We start from the raw sequence: 17025 nt of genomic DNA on the forward strand, positions 1-17025 counted from the left end.
TTAACTGCGCACTTCCACATTAGCTGCAGATATTTAAACAGTTTTCTACATTTGAATTAGAGATTTTTTCTGTTTGTTTGAGAAAGTGAAAGGGGATGACAGTTAACTGAATTTAATCTCACTGAAATAGGGACTAAATATAGAAAAATATCTAAATTACAGGTTCAAATCCAGATATAGTGTAGGTGTGAAAAAAGTCATGCATGCTGAAATCTGAAGCTGTGATTCAGGGCTGTTTCTGTTAATCAGGGATGGCAAATGTCTAAGGATGTCTTACAACTGCTGTATTTCTATAATGTGATTTACAATACTACTTAATCATAGTTGCTTCAGTGACATTTACCAGCATCACAAGGACTCCAAGATGATCCCAACACAACTGCAAATATGAACTCTCAGAACTTAATGAAATAAACAAACACCAGTACAATTCCACGGAGACAAAGCAAAGTAAAACCAAAATATAGATTGCAACACAATTAAATAAGCTAACTAACTAAACACAAAAACAAATTACAAAGCATACAGCACAGCAAGCACAATTCAGCTCAGCAGAGCAGAGTTGGAGCAGAGAAATTCTTGGCCACCAATGGAAGTATTATAAAGGAAAAAAAAAATTGGCTTGCCAGAACAAAGCTGCACTATGGTTTGTGTCCTGCATGTATTAATATGCATTTCCACTTCCTTTCTCCACTCAGAACCTCTTGAAATATTCTACTTATTGGAACCCCATTGAAACAGAAAATATTTGTGCAAATAGGTGTGTTTATGCTGCACATGTATAAGAAGGGAAGAAAGATAGAGAAGCATCTGATAATACAGCAGTCTTTGAAGGCAGCTGTGAGAGATCAAATGAATGTACCCAGTTTTTATTAAGTATGAAAATATTATATAATGCTGTTGAAGAAAAATACATAAATAAGATTTTACTGTTTCCATGTGCTTTCCATCTTGGGCATAAGCAAAACAAATTTTCTTATCCTACTAGGCCAATAAAACTTGGTTCCAACTCAGCTACAGTACTGCCTGTGGCTCTCTTTGGTCTCTGAGTTTCTCCAGGCTCGGGTAGTGAATGATCACATCAAGATAGCTGAGTGTTTGCTGAAATCACAGACTTGTAACTCCTCACACGGCCACTTTTTACCTATCATGTTGTCCATCAGTGGCATTAGTGACTCCTGTCAATTATTTTCTTCTTCCTTCATTACTGAATTTCTCAGCGTTCCCCATTTCTTTTTTCTTAATCCTTTTAGTTTTGTCTAAAATTTTCTCCTACAGAATAAATCTGCCTTCTTAGCTGCACCACTTTCCTACAAGCTCTTTGGGAAAAGGAATCATACATAATTTCAAGTTCATAGGCTGTAGCATGAATTCAGAAACATATGAAAGGACAACGTATTTCACATGCACAAATTTGCCTGCATGTTTACTGGTGGTTTAATACAGAAAACATGCTAATAAATTGCTACACTAGATGCAACTATCAGGTATATTTAATAACATTTAATACACATCTTTTAAAAATGTAAAGCATTTTTGTTGCCCTGTAGAGGCCCAACTATAACAAAAAGAAGGAAGGATGTGCTTCTAAACAACAGGAGAATCCCCACTTAAAATGATTCGGGACAAGATCTTTTGTAGATAAATTCTTTATAACCATAAATTCAATGCTGGAATCAGCAGAAACCGTAAAAACTTTAAGAACAATGAGAAGTTAATATTTTGCATGTTGAAACCTATATTCTTAAAGTCTGTTTTCTCAAGTATTCCCAGTGCTACATGTAGCTCCTGAGTTCTATTTCAACTTTGGAAATATTCTCTTACAAAGAATGCAAAGGGTATGAGCACCAGTTCCAGCCTGGTGCAGAAAAGGGAGCAATCCGAGTGCTGCTAATCCTCCTGTTCAATCTACACCGTACTAGAGGGACAGGTACATATTCCTAAGCAGCAATGAAATGTCTGGATGTTAAATGACTTGTGTTGTAACAGACATTTAACAAGGCATCTGTTGTAGAATTCTGGAGTCCAGACCCTCCAGTCCCCTGCTCTTATTTCTAATCTCCAAGAGAATCCATGAGGATTGATAAGGGAAGCTGCAGACTAGATGTGATAGCCCCTATTGTCTGTGTGCTCCAAGCCCCTTCTGGAGCCATGACCACTAACAGTCTGAAAGAATTCAGCCTGTGACCCCTTCAGCCCTTGGCTCCTGTTTAAATTGCCAATTAGAAAGAGTTGCAGTGATGGATTTTGTGTTGGCTCTCCTTGTCTACCTGACACTGGATCAAAGCTGCTATCTCATTTCATGCAGGCAAGCTAGCAGCTGATAGACAGCAGTGGCTGTCAGTCATTGTCAAAATGGGTTACATGTCTATTTATTTATTCTGCAATTAATTTTAGGCGGAGTTAATGGCACAACCCCCTTTTTAGAGTGCAATGCAGTTCTACAAAACTAAGAAAAACGAGGGCAGGCAGGTGATCACTGCCCTGTACATAAAATCACTGGAAGGCAACTGAGGACACGACCAGTTTGCAAGAAATGAAAATAGCCTGCTAATAAAATATGAGACTGGGAAAACAAGAAGAAAATTTATAACAAAGGCATTTTAAGGTACTGCGTCAGAGAGGTGGGAACTGCTGGAGGGGAACACTGCCAAAGACAGCCCTGTTCAATATCAAAATGATGCTTCCACCCCCTGTGAGAGAAGATTTGAGTGACAAGCCAGGGCTGTGCTGCTGCTGCAGCACACACATAAGTTGGCACACATACACACATAAACACATAAAACCCAAAACCAAACCCACCCAGAAAGAGATTCAAAGGGAGAAGCTGAACATGCTGAATTCTGTCAACTGCAAGAAAGGATGTGAGATATGTGTGGGTGACAAGTCAGGAATGCAGCATTTCCAAAGAAAAGCACACTTTTTTTCTTCCTTCAAAAGTACAGTGTAAGATGAGACATGCTATGATTACGAACATCTAAAATGCTTACCAATAGTTATTCTTTGATTTATCATTTTTTCTCTATCTCACTTCTTCTCAGTCCTGCCCTGCATTCTTGCTCTATCAAAGTGGAAAATACCATCATTCTACCTTTCATTAAGGTTCATAATCTGGATTTTTTTTTTTTTTTTTTACTTGTTTTCCTGCCTCACATTCAGGCTTTGACAAAGTTCTACAGATGTTTTTCTGCATTCCATCTCTTGGTCAGAATTCTGCCCTGGCTTCCAGTAAATAAAATCTATATTAACTAAACACTTTTTTTTCTGCATTGATAAATTCAGTCTTCTTCAGTCATGTTTATGTGCAACAGTACTTCAGTAATCATATTGTTGATTTATTAATCTAACCTTCAGCTGTGTGACTCTTCTTTCCCAGTCTTGTTTCAGATCTTTTATCTCATGGAACATGAGCTTCATGTTCTAACTTCATTTACAGACCCCCTTCACCCTGAACTGCTCACTGCTTCAATTCTGACTTCAACCTTTCTAGGACTTAGGATGCTTTTGAAAGTCAAATTTTAGAACTGCTTTTTTTTTGAACTGTTTCCCATGCTCAGTCTCCCCTTTGAAGGCCCCATTTGCCCACCATTATCCACAAGTGGTTTTCTGCCCCATTACCCCTCTTTAAAACTGCCTTTACCACAGTGTTCCCCCAAGCTGACAACAGTCACACTGCTGGTGTGTTTATAACAGTGCATCATCACCATTTTCCCCCATATCTTCATATCTGTTAATCAGCTCCCATTCGTTCCCTTTGAAGTTTTATTGAGGTGGTACATCCCTGGAGTCAGGTGCTGCTTTTATTTATTTGCTTTGCATGCAAAGGATTAACAGCAATAGACCAGCTTTAACTTACATTACTGCTCAGGACAATATCTTAATAATGCCACAAACCTGGCATTTTTCCTACACTACTGTTCCTCTCCAGCTCTTTGCTCTGCAAACCCATCTGGTGATGGCATCATTATGTTTGATCCACCCTCCTTCACTTGTCTGATCTACAACCTGTTAGTGCAGACACTTGCAGGGAGTCACTTGAATAGTTCAAGATGTATTCCCCAGTTTGACTGTGCCATGGAAGGCCCAAGGTGCTCCTCAGGTCCCATCTCTTCTGTGAGGCCATGGCCACATGCAGGACAGGCAAAGGAAAAAGGCTATTCACTACCCCCTCACCTTTCCCTTCAGAGTCCAGGGAGCTTCTGTCTGCTTCAGCTATTTCCAGCCCCTAAAATTTTGAGTCAAGTTATGAAGATGAACACTGTTTCCCTGACTCACATAGAGAGGAAATACATTCTCCTATACATAACCAGCGTGCGCTGGACTTCATTCATTCCTGTGGGCCATGTGCTCTACAGCAATGAACCAAGTACTGAATTATTCTGCAGGATGCACCCCAAATTTTGTATTTTCCTCATTGCAATCACTCCCAGAACATTTTCTGCCACTGGGAGCATTCTGGACATGGCACAAAGACAGCAGTTTCAAGCACTGTATTCAGTGGATGAAAAAACATTACTTTATGCACTGTTGTCCAAGCAAGAAGCCTTTGAAAAGACTCAGAGCAAGACGAGTCTCAAGCAACTGAAATTAGAATAACAACTGAAAAAAAGCAAGAGTTGCTACTTCTAGCAATTATACCTTACTTACCTAATAATTGACAGCTTTTTACATATTTTATACAGAGATTAATAGCCCACACATAACAAAGAATATGGCAGTGGTAGGAACTCTTAATGTGGTGCAAACAGCAAATCCATTAGAATAAATTTAAAGAGAGAGAGACTACACTTTACAGCTTAGTAACTATTTCAAACTAAATAGATGTTGCAAAAGAAATAAAAAGAAATTTTAAAAAACCTACCCTTCTTTTTATACTTATTAAAGTGGCGCCGTCCTTTGCCAGTAAGCCAAAAACAAACAGAATGAAAATAAAATAATGAAAAACCCACACAAGGAGAACAGGAAAAGAAATTGCGAATAACATAAATCTGAATAATTAGAGTTCTTAAAATCAGATTAAAAAGTCAACTGATCAAACATCGCACAAATTTCTGGTTTAAAAAAATCCAAAAGCCTTAATTTCATTTAGATTAAAATATTAAACATGTTTCTTATTACATTGCATAATTAACTGAAAGTATCTGCTAAATGGCAACTTCATGGCAGTTGACATAAGCTACTTGACTCCATTTTTGTCCTTCTTTCACAAATTGGACACCATCTCTTAGCAGGCTATGCTCATCATATCAATGTAGAAATCCCATGTGATGGTGCATTGTTCACCTTTTCAGATTAGCTAAAGATGCTTATGATGCAAATCCAAGTATTTTAAAATGCAAAATTAAAGGAGGCTCTGCTCACAGTTGCAAAACAGTTTTGACAGTGTCTTTGGAAGTGGTTTTGTTAAAGGAGTGGAAGAGTTGCATGCCCTTCAAATATCTTATGAGATGAAATGAAATTATAGCCAACTCTGAGTCACTTCTAGGAACTCAACTCATTGTAACACTGAACTCTATTCTCAAGTGGTGAAAGGCAGGACATGACGAAGGATGTCTGCTCACAGATTCACCACAGACCTGGAAAATCCAGACTATGATCAGACATAAACAGCAAGAGCTCTAAGCAAGAAGGACCTCTTGATATACTTCAGTGGTTTTATCATAGAGGTTACAGAAAAATAGAGATGAATAGAAAAAAGGTGACAACACACCAGAAAATAAGATAATCACAGCTGCGTGTCTGATTCTTTAATTGATCCTTGGCCAGAGCATCACTTTTCACCAATAACTCCTACGCATAATTGTGGACAAGAGGTTACTCACAGTGCAGTTCAATCCACAGCAAATCTTCCACTGGCTTTAACTGTACACACTTGCTTTATCAGGACACATCCCCACATGGAATTATCTTTTGATTATCAGATTTTCTTTTTCTTTGTATGCCATATCTTATCCACATGAGATCAAAATGTATCATTACCTTTTTTGTATGTTAGATGAAATTCTTAAACCTTAATAAGGTTAAATTCCAAAGGGAATCTTGCCTAAGCAAGAATGGAGTAAATCTGCAGATACTGAACACCTGATAATAAGCTATTTCCACAGAATGGTGAGAAAAACCCCACACAGTGTTTGGCAGGAGTGTTTGAGAGGGTGAAGTTTGTTCCATTTCAGTCTGGGTACGGAAGTGTGTTACAGCCTGTGGGTTGAGCCAAAAGTTCATCTTTTTCCAATAATTTTCATAGCTAATGGATCTGAAGTCAAATCTGTGCTGTCTCTCACAGCTTTCCTTCATTTTTATCTTTTAGAACCACATGGATGGAGGGGTCCCTGTGCACTGCCTACAAATGGCTTGTAGAGACTGCCCTGATGACTCTGCCTCTGATGGCCTCAACAGGGTATTTGTGGTATAAAGGATTGTGTTTCCTATCAGACTTGGGGTTCACACAAAGGGAAGCTCTCAGACTGCTGCTACTGCATGGACCAAGTTCTAAAAGCCATCTGAGCAGCTTGTTCACATTTTCTCCACATTTCTCTATTTGAGTCTTGCCTCAAATTATTCTATGGCGGAGAAATGAGATATTGAAAGATGCATTGCTAGGGAAATAATAATTAAGAAAAAAATCAAATTGAAAAAAACATTATCCTTCCATACTTGTGACAGTTTAAACATAAATTTAACATTATGGTAGATGTACATTAAGCATGTGTCCATACACATAATATGCTGGAAAAGATGTCATTCTATATCTTGTTTTTCTGTGGTTTACCATACACAGAATCCCAATTTTGATTTCTGTCTTCTGAAACTGCTCTCACATATGAAGAGCATTCAAGTAAGCAGAAAAATCTGTGGCTGTGAGAACAGGCATGACAGTGAAACAGGTGAGGCAAAGAGCCCTAACATCCAGCTCTCAGGGTAACGCTGTGCAGCTGTGCCTGCACAGAAATGTGAGTTCTGTCAACACACCCATGTTCTCATTTTGTGTAGTTTTTCAAGCTTCTTTGTTCTTTAGAAATACCATGATGTCTGACAAGAAAACAGTAGAAGAGTTGAAGGAAGCTTCCATTAAACCATTTCTGCTTTTGAGGGGAAAGAGACAACACAGAAAGGACAAAGCAGGAAGCAGAGGGAATGCACTGAGGGGCAGGAGAAGCCTGACAGATACAGTTTGACAAGCACCCTATAAAAAAGCTATTTATCTGTCACAGCCTGAACAAAGTATTTTCTCGAACTAACACAGCATACAGTGTTACACAGAGGTTCAGTAGACAATGCAGGATTGCTCCACAACTCAAAATGCAAATGAGTTGATATAATGGCCATGTATGTGTGAAGGGTGGCAGTGAAGCACACAGTCACTGCATGCATACTTTCACAGGTTAACACCACAGAAATGCACAGAGCTGTCAGTCTGTATTTATAGCTCACATTATCACACCATTTACTTTGTCAAATACAGATATCTCCTCTCTGTATTTACCAGCTGTCTTAATTTCTCAGGTAATCAAACAACATGCACACCGTATTTGAAGTGTTCTGTAAAATGAGCAGGGTGAGCACTGAAATATCAGCCTTAGCTTTTCAAGGCCCTTGGGGTCTCTATTTTTTTTTTTTTTTTAAACTGGGGCAGCTTCAAGAGCCAAATGTGGAGGCAAAAACCAGAAATTACTCACTCCAGTACAACTGTAACAGCTACTCAAGGAGTATTTCATAGACACACGGATATGCTACTGCAGTGAGAGAGGTGGGGCACAATGAACTCGCCTCAATTCTGCACCAGGAGTCTAAGAAGAAATGAGCAAATTTCTAAGGCCCTTCAAATTATTTCAAAAAGTTTTCAAACACCAGGCTTTCCCCCTTGGAACACTAACAACCCTGTGGAAAATAATTGTAAGCATGATATTGATAGTGTGCCTAAATCTCACACAAACTAAGAAGGAAGCAAATTGTGAAATATTCTGAGTGTGCTCATGAGCAGAGGGGAATACAACCAAGCCATTGCATTTAGATAATATATCTGCTACTGGCTGTACAAACTAAAGAGGTCCTCCTTTATGAATCTTTTCCCTAAGACTGCTATCTGAAACTCTCAGAAAAACTTGATAAACACATACTGCCAATCCTTAGATGTCTCATTTAGATTTCTGCTTAATCCTTGATAGCAATGTATTTCCCAGTTTTAGTTGTTAAAATTTACAATTGACATTTCAGAAAATGTTTATTTTAAGATTTCATCAGGTCCTACCTATTTTTCTACAAAAGGCAAAGTTCCTTTGGTCAAAGAGTAATTTTATATGCAAGAAAGATGCTTTGTACTAGTAAGGCTCAGGCAAGCCAGAATACATACTACATTCTATCAATGAAGACAATCAGTCTTTTCTTGCAGACCAGCTAATGATTATCAGAAAGCATTGATAATTCATCCACTTTTCCAGAAAATAAATATTTTCTGCCATTTCTGTCTACTACCTTAGCCACAAAAAAAGCTATAGCTATGCAAGCTCATTGGTAACATGGCAGTACTTCCTCTTGATCATACTGAACTTGAGATCTAAGAAAAAAAAGCAAACTGTTCTATTTGAATCTAGCTCAGACCCATGCTAGCTAGCAGGCACCGTAGATCAATAGATCACAAACACACACTGTGGTTATTTGTAAATATAGGGAAAATGATACCTTTAGCACAATCTGCTCCATGAAATCCTGGAAAACAGTGGCAGACCCCTGATACACACTCGCCATTCCCATGGCAGTGACGTGGGCAGTCTTGCACTGAGTCTGAAATTAAAGCATCACAAGCACATTAACCGGTTGGTCCCTGTTAAGGCTACAGATTTTGGTTTAATTTTCCTCCATTTTAATTTGTCTTCAATACTTAGAAGAACAACCCCTAACAATATTAACAGCACAAGGCTCAGGTGAAGCAGAAGGCACCAGGTTTCATGGCAGCATGAGTAAGTGTAGAGATCTAGTGACATACTGAAGTCACATATTAAGTTCTGGGCACTATTAGATCCCAAAGTCGTCTGGTAGTGCTCAAATCCTCTGCTCCAAAAACAGGCAAAACCTCTTAAGACCTCTACAGCCATGTTTGAGTTTATATTATGTAGCAAACACAACATTTCATCAGGAAAATCAACACTTTTGCAATGAGACTTTGTTCTTGCACAACCACTCGGCCATGGGAAACTGATTATCCCAAGGACTGTGTCTTCTTTTCCTTCTACAGGCATCTAAAGCCTCATTAATTAAGCTGACAAAAATATCTGCTGAACATGACAAAGAGGAGCTCTTTTGCTCTGGCAAATTTACTTGAGCCTTGAAAAAATGAAATAAAAAGGTGCAAGTGACTGTGCAAGAGGATGAAGAAGAGTTCTGTAAAAAGAGGACAAAGTTTAATATTAGAGTTTGAGTGACTGACTGAAATGTTGATGACTTCAATAACATGAGGAGACACATCAGCCTGATAACATTTCAGCTGTACCAAAATACTTATTTTCCACAATTTCTGTTATCATTTGGATAAAACATACACTACTTTGCATAATAACAACCTAAAATAAAATTTCATTTTTGAAATTAATTCTTAAAATGATTTTAATTTGAAAGCTGTTGGATTTCAGCAGAACATATTTTCAACACTGAATTATTGGAACAAAAATCTAATTGGAGTATTACTCCTCACTACCACTCCCTGTTGTTGTGGGACCTGTGGTTCCAAACTAAATGGTTCTGTCAGCCCCAGGCACCAAACCAAGCTGCTGTACAGCACAGAAAATAAAATCTGGATTTGGAACTCGCAGAACTACAGAGAGTATTTTTATTTGTCAAATTAAACTGCAAAGAAGAAAAGGATTCAAGTAGAACTTTAAATCTAATTTCACAGTTGCAGGACACCAAATAGAAAAAGTCTAAAGAAAATTTTCAAAGAGATGTCATTAGCGTTACCACTTGAAATGATTCATGCAAACAATGAAAAGAAAAATTGAAATGTAATGCTCAAAGATATCAATTCGTCTCATAAAGAAGCTTGTTTATAGATTTATTCATTATTTTGCTTCATAGCACACAAATGCATTTTCTGTGTATTCAAAACCACGGTAAATTTAGTATTGTCTGGGAGTTAACATAATTTCTGTTATTCTTCCTCCTCTTCCACACCAGAGAGACATTCAGCTGTCTCAGAGCCTTTCATTATGAGGCATCTGATACAAGGTGTGTGTAGAACCACCTCTGAACCAGATAAAACACTATACTTTTCTCCAGATTTCATTTCAATTACTATCATTGCACTATCAAGCAGCCTACCTGGCTATTAGACCTTTGATGCTCTTGAAAGCTATAGCCTTGACCAGGCAACTTTTTTAAGGGCAGCTTATAATATTCTAAGGTTTTCTAAGCACAACAGGGGCACAGCAAGATAGAAGCACAAATGTTCTTGGTTTTAGAGAAGTGGAAAAAGCCTTCTAGAGGGAAATATGCAAATACATATATATATATATTTCGACATTCATAGAAAAGTATTTCTTTTTCATCTTAATTCAGGTTACCAGAAACAATTATGTTTGTGCTTAACGACAGTATTGATTATCCACCTACACTCTTGCACCCTTTGGGACTTAAGCCAACAAACTGAATGTTATTCTAACGTAAAAGGAAAAAAAACCCCTAAGCTTCGTATTATTAATTAGGCAAGACTAGAAAATACCTCTGACTACTTTTCATCAAGTCTAAAAACTCACTCGTACTTTTTACAATTTCCCTTTCCCTAAACTAACAGCAATTACAAATTTATACAACACAGTGCCATTTAACACTTCACCAGCCAGGACAGAGTATCACATAGGACATCTCAGAATTTGTTATACCACTGTGAAAAGATGGTCAGCGAAGTTCATTAAGTGTTTCAAAGGTCAACAAATCCAATAAAACTTGGAGAATTTAGACTCAGTTTGATTTTCAACTGAATGTAATCCTATTCTAACAAAACTGCAGCTGGATGTTCTTCCACCACGTTGAGGAGATGACTCACTATAAGGTGAGTAGCAAGCTGTAAAACAACATACAGTTAATTAACTGACTCAATTAATCTCTAGGGTGGCTGCAAACAATAATCTCATTTGCAGGTATCAGTTTCTTGAGCTGTCTTTCCACCAAGATTAAACAGCTCTCCTGTTGGATGCTATTCCACCTGGGTGTAAAGAAGCTTCTTCAGAGAAGCAAATAAAAAGTATCAAAATGACAGAGATAAGGGAGAGGACTATTAGCTGGGGAATGCTTCAAACCACACCGAACTTATCTGAGCCTTGTTTTCCAAAACTGAACTTGAGATCTATGAGAATGCTAAAATACTAAGAAAAAAATGAATGAATTAAAGTCACCACACCCCATTACTGACTCTTTGCCAGAGTAGTGTTGAGAAAAAAAATGCACAGCATAACATAAGGACAAACAGGCCAAATACTGAGGACTGCAGGAAAATATTACAGCTTTCAGTAAGGGAAGATATAAACAGAGAGGAAAAATGCCCAGCTTGTGGAAATACCTACCCAAAATGACTGTACTGAAGGAGACCACTTCTTTGTCCTTGCCATCGTTGTAAAAGGCCAGGTGCCACAAGCCCACATCCAAGTACTGAACAAACACGGCCTCGTTCTGAACCAGGGTCTGGATGCTCCGGCGCTCCCGAGGCGCCTCCACCACGCTCCACTTCTCCTTCCCGTCCAAACGTTCCATGAAATCATACTGCAGGTGAAAAAAAACAAACAAGGGAAAAAAAAAAAAAAGAGAACACAAACAAAACCCCAAACAAACAGACCTGAATACAGAATATTTCAGCTCAAAATATGACCCTCTATTTTCTCCTCTACCTTGTCATAAAATGGTATTTCTGGAAGAAATGTGAAACTAACATTTGCTAGTTGACCATGGAACATATAGAGATTCTGTGACTTTTATTCTTTCTTAAATAGTGACCTAGAATTATGCATCTTTCCTCTGCATAGATGATCATAAAAATGTACAAATTGACAGGTTGTTTTTTGAGAAATAATTTGAAATCTACTATTTGACCCATTAATTTTAGGTTCCTACACAGCTTTCAGAGACCCAGGAGACCTAAACCCTTTTCTAAGCAATCACCTACAATAAATTCTTTTTGCAACAGGAATTGACATCTGAGATGTAACTCCAGACATATCATTGAATGGAAGCCCCCAGAATGTGAAACAGGAATAGCACAGACAGGAAATGCGCTCGTCTAATATAACTCATCACCAGAAAAAATACACTGCACAAGTTTTATGTCACAGAGTAAAAGTTGCTTACCTGAGGTTGTATGTGGAACAATCAGGGCAAGTGTGATACAAAACCCAGAGGGAGCATGGAAAGGAATAACACAAATAAGGGAACTGAACTTATGCTAAGGAAAACTGAGAATTTCTGTTTGGATGGTTTCCAAGTAAGGTAGAACATTGCATTAATCTTTGGAAAAGGGATCAAAAAGAGCAAGTGATTATTTAGAGTATAAGAGCGATGGCACCATTAATGGCACGAAACTAAAAAAGAAAGAAAGAAATCTAAGATGAATGTCAGATAAGCTTCTTATCTATTAAGCTCAGTAAATAGCCTCCCAATGGAGATGCCACAATTAAACAGGACTGGAAGAAATATTGGTTAGTCTACAACAGGGAATAACTCTGCATAACAAAGCAGCTGGACTAGCTGTCCTAATAGGTTTTTTTTCTGTGTTTAATGTCTGTGATTCTGGAGCTTTCAAGCTCAACTGAGTAGATCTCATAGTCCCTATCTAAGGGAAGCCCGTAAGAAGCAACAAAAACAATACATCTAATCTTTTGATAGCTGTGTAACAAGTCCCCTATGAAAACACATCTTGTTTTAGACACATTTATCTGTGTAGGAGTAGATAGAGATAGATAGACATGTCTAAAGAAAGACGTATGTGTTCAATAAAATGCAGTAATAGTACGTGCTCGCTTGCCAGTAGCTTCATTACATTTCCCTCCATTATCTCTAACACTTACAGGCTGTGCTGCAACAGCTATGAGAAAACATCCACCTTCCCTTGCTTTCAGTTTCAACAGAAAACTGTAATCTTGCCTCCTAAATAGAATAAACACCCAGAGAGGGCTGCCTTGCACACTGTATTCCACTCATTAACTGTAAGTCCTAGCAAATTATTCATGATATGCAGTTAAATAATGAAGCTTTTTCCTTCTAGTGGAAGAGACAGACAAATTTAACACTCTAGTGGCATCACGGCTATCTAAAACTGGGGTATAAAACCTCACCTTTCTAGCTGAAAACTTCTTACCTACCAGCAATATAAAGCCCTGGTATGCTCAGCCTTACAACAAAGAGAAGTGTCTGGAAGAACTATTGCCTTCCTGGTAAACATGTGGAACTGACACTGACCTACAGCCACAAAGGAAACCCATGGCAGGGAGGAATTTGAGCCCAAATCTACTAATGCTGAGAGCCATCATCACAGTGTGTGCATTATCCATTCTATTATCCTATGCTTTCAAACGAGGGACAAAGCAAGAGAAGTGGAATAAAAAGTTTCACTCGCTATCAGATTGCCATCAACTTGAGCCAGTTTCCACATATGATGTTTATGGGGAAAGGTAAATTAGATAAATTAGTAAAATTCAGGCAAACCATGCTGGAGATGTAGAGAATTCTGGCATGCCAGTAACTTTCAGCATATCTGAGGTACCAAACACACATATATCTATCTCTGAAATCAATGACATTTGGAAAGATTGCTAAAGCCCACAGTCTAACAGTCAGAGGTTAAGGACAGACTCATCACCTCCTTGGGAAATGTTATTACTTGGGCAACATCTAGGGAAAAAGAAATTGTGCTCTTCAGAACGATTGTTCACAAAGGGTCAACTAAGGAAGTAGCAATAAAAGCTGACATTTCTCACTGGCAACACGCTGTTCGTCTCTGCTTGTGCTGGCAGGTTCCTCTGCCTCCCTCTGTTTGATGCTGATTCTACCTCATATAGTAGAGAAGGCTCAGCAGTTGGCCAGATCGAAGGGGAAGAGTTTTCAGCCTGAAACTGCTTGAAGTAGTTTCAGCTGCAGAATCTCTCTTCACGACGATGGGGTGTGACCTAGCGAGAGCAGGTCCCTTGGCACAACAATTTTAACTTTGGTACAGTTAAGACCGGTATTGCCCCTCTTTAATCAAACTATGACAAATAATGTAATGCTCAGGCAAAAGCAAAATGACTGAACCTGGATAACTCAGTGAATGCTGAAGTACCGGTGCAAAGAGATACAGAAAACAATACATTTTTATCCCTCTTTGGATTTCTCAGGACTGAGGGGAAAAAAAGAAGGAAGTTAATGTATCTGCTGGTGGTTCCCTGGGTGTATTAATCTTAATATGTGACTAAGGACTAGGTATATGTGCCCCAAAATCAAAAATATCTGACTGAAGGGTCACCAAGATGACACTGTGAATTCATAAGCAGATAAGATTTCTTCACATGCTTGGCTGAATAATCATTTTGCTTTTCACAGCCCTGTTGGTTTTCTGATTTACCACCCATGCATGATTAATTAATTTTACATAATGTTGTGCTGAAGATATCACTCTTGCTTTAAAGCTACTTATTGGCATATATGAATAGATTAGAGGACCCATCTAGGAAAAGGAGGAAAGTAATTTCATGATCATTAAAAAGCAACTGTGGAATTCTTAATCTAACACACACACACACAACTGCTAAGGAAGAGGCCACTAAATCACATGAATTAGGGAACAGACATGTCAAACCAAACTAAGTCTCTGAAGTAATTTGGAAGTTTCACTGAGTTTTGGCTTTTTTGTTTTCTTTTTTTATGATCCTTTATATTTCAGAGCTTCATACCAAAAGTCACATAAAAATGGCTAAAACTGCTCAGGAACAACATGCAGCAGAAATCCCAAATGACTACATCATCAGAGTTCAATTTTGCAGCAGGGAGTACTTGCTATGATTAAAGCTCAATATAAGCAAGTGACTTGCCAGCCTACATCGCTGAACAAATTCCAAATTCACTCTCTTGGTGAGCTTGTTTATTTTTACTACCCAGCATACTGAAATCCTACTGCTTACTTTTATTTACAAACCTAAAATCTCATGCTAAGTTCTTTCTGGGCAATTTATTTTTATAATTTCTCCATTCAGTGCTTTCTACCCTCTGATGCATTTTATTCATAGGCTAATAAGGACTTTCTTTTTCCAGTAACCGTGGGGAGTTAGCAAAACAGTTTGGGAACTTTACACCTACGGTTGTGACTCCAGCACTGCACAAGCCCATTCATCCAGTACAGACCCACTGAGCCCAGTCACACACAGAGGAAGGGAACCCCTTGTGCCCACTGCGATGCAGAGAGAGCTCACAGGGCTCAGGACCAGAAATGCAGAGAGCCCGCATAATCTTCAGGGATTTTCTTAGATTTGAAACAATTTGCATGCCTCCACAAAATGCCTAAGAGTTTTTGAGATTAGGAATTGAAAAGAAAGATCTCCTAGAGCTCTTGTCTCAATAAGGGATGCATATTCAACAGGAGAGAGGGAGCACGCTTGGCATTGTGGCGAGCATTCGCCTTTATGCCAAAGCCCTGTAGGATCTAAGCAGCCGGGAAAACATATGGCAGGGAAATTTGTTTGCAAAGTGCTCTAAAATTAGTTCTTCATAAAATCCAGTTGGTAATTATTCATTAAAATACAGCCACAAAACATCTGACACCCACGATGGCAGCCGACCGGTTTGTTCCCACATTTGGATGTGTCATAAGCCAGCCAGCTCAGGCCAGCACCCAGCACTCACAGCCCGGGGGCCATCAGGTAACTCTGAGGTGCTCAGAGCACCCAGAAGTGTTTGAGCACCTGCTGAAAACCAAAGGAACACTGACGCTCCCCTGCTCTCCAAGTTTTTTTTCAAATAAAGCCATTTACAGTTCTGAATGAAAAGAGTTTTCATTTTGACGTGAAAAATTTATAAGTATAAAACACTCTGCTGGAAATGAAAACAATACAGCTCCATGCACTGCCTTCTCCAGACATTCCAGTGAAGTTCCTATCGGGTTACCTCATTTCATGCATCATTTGCAACCTGCTACCAGCATGTAGCAACATCATAATTGCTGTAAGCTCTGCAGAGTCGTGTCATGCATTATTTGACATTTACAGTTTGTTTTCTATACATTATCAATTCTATTTATATGACTCTCTTCTACTAAATTCCTATTGATCATTCAAGCCTGCGATGTGCATCTTGTTCTTTCTGCATAGCACAACACAGGTTGGAAGGATTTTGCTCAGAAGCTCTGCATTCCCGTTTGTAGTCTGCATACCACTCAAAACTGTGTATTTGCCTCTCCTCTAGAGCTCCACTCCCCATGCACATGGCACACAGGCTGCATCCAGACAAGTTTACAGCTACATCAGTTTGACTGACTAAACCAGGCATTTGGAATATTTGCTAAACAGTAATACTGAGAAGGTTAAATCTCAGCAGGGCTCTCAGACAGGAACTGCATCTTGTTGTCTCAGGTTAATCATGTACCTAATTTGCTGATTATTGACTTGTTCCCACAAAGGATTTTACTCGGCTTGACATATGAGCACTGATCAGTGATGAACTGTCAAGCTGTTCACTGCTTTAGAGCTCATGTCCCTAACCTACAGAAACAAGGATTTTAAATTTCAATTTTAAAATATGGTCTGGTGTCAACCTCAGACTATTTTCATTCACACAAAAGTATTGTGCTCCTTTCTGTCAGAACAAGGCTTCTTTTCACTAACTCAGGTCTGTAACAGCTTGCCTCTCTCATTCTAAAATCATTTCTCTTGGTAGCAGCTTGACTGAATTTTGATTGCTGGGCAAAAATGCCAAGGAATCTCCTGCTGTATCACCCTATTAACAAGCACCAGGACCCTGCTGAATGTGGGAAAGTTTATGCTGGTTTATACTGCAGATTCAGACCAGATGTATACCAGT

The 17025-nt window shown here is 38.7% G+C and overlaps 1 protein-coding gene across 15 annotated transcripts in view; it reads right to left on the minus strand.

Moving 5' to 3' along the window:
- Window positions 1-17025, minus strand: part of TENM2 (teneurin transmembrane protein 2) — a 654736-nt gene that overhangs the window by 93364 nt on the left and 544347 nt on the right. For 8 of the 15 annotated variants that reach the window (XM_019289969.3, XM_010406237.4, XM_010406239.4 and 5 more), the window contains 3 exons: window positions 11553-11748; window positions 8680-8781; window positions 4862-4894 (listed from right to left, as the gene is read on the minus strand). In XM_019289969.3, coding sequence (XP_019145514.3) covers window positions 4862-4894; window positions 8680-8781; window positions 11553-11748 — 331 coding nt within the window. The remainder of the gene's footprint in view (window positions 1-4861; window positions 4895-8679; window positions 8782-11552; window positions 11749-17025) is intronic. The other 7 variants (XM_010406241.4, XM_010406240.4, XM_010406238.4 and 4 more) reach the window with 1 other exon arrangement.

This window comes from Corvus cornix, chromosome 13 (assembly GCF_000738735.6).
Source record: "Corvus cornix cornix isolate S_Up_H32 chromosome 13, ASM73873v5, whole genome shotgun sequence".
In the NCBI taxonomy this organism is placed as follows: Eukaryota; Metazoa; Chordata; class Aves; order Passeriformes; family Corvidae; genus Corvus; species Corvus cornix.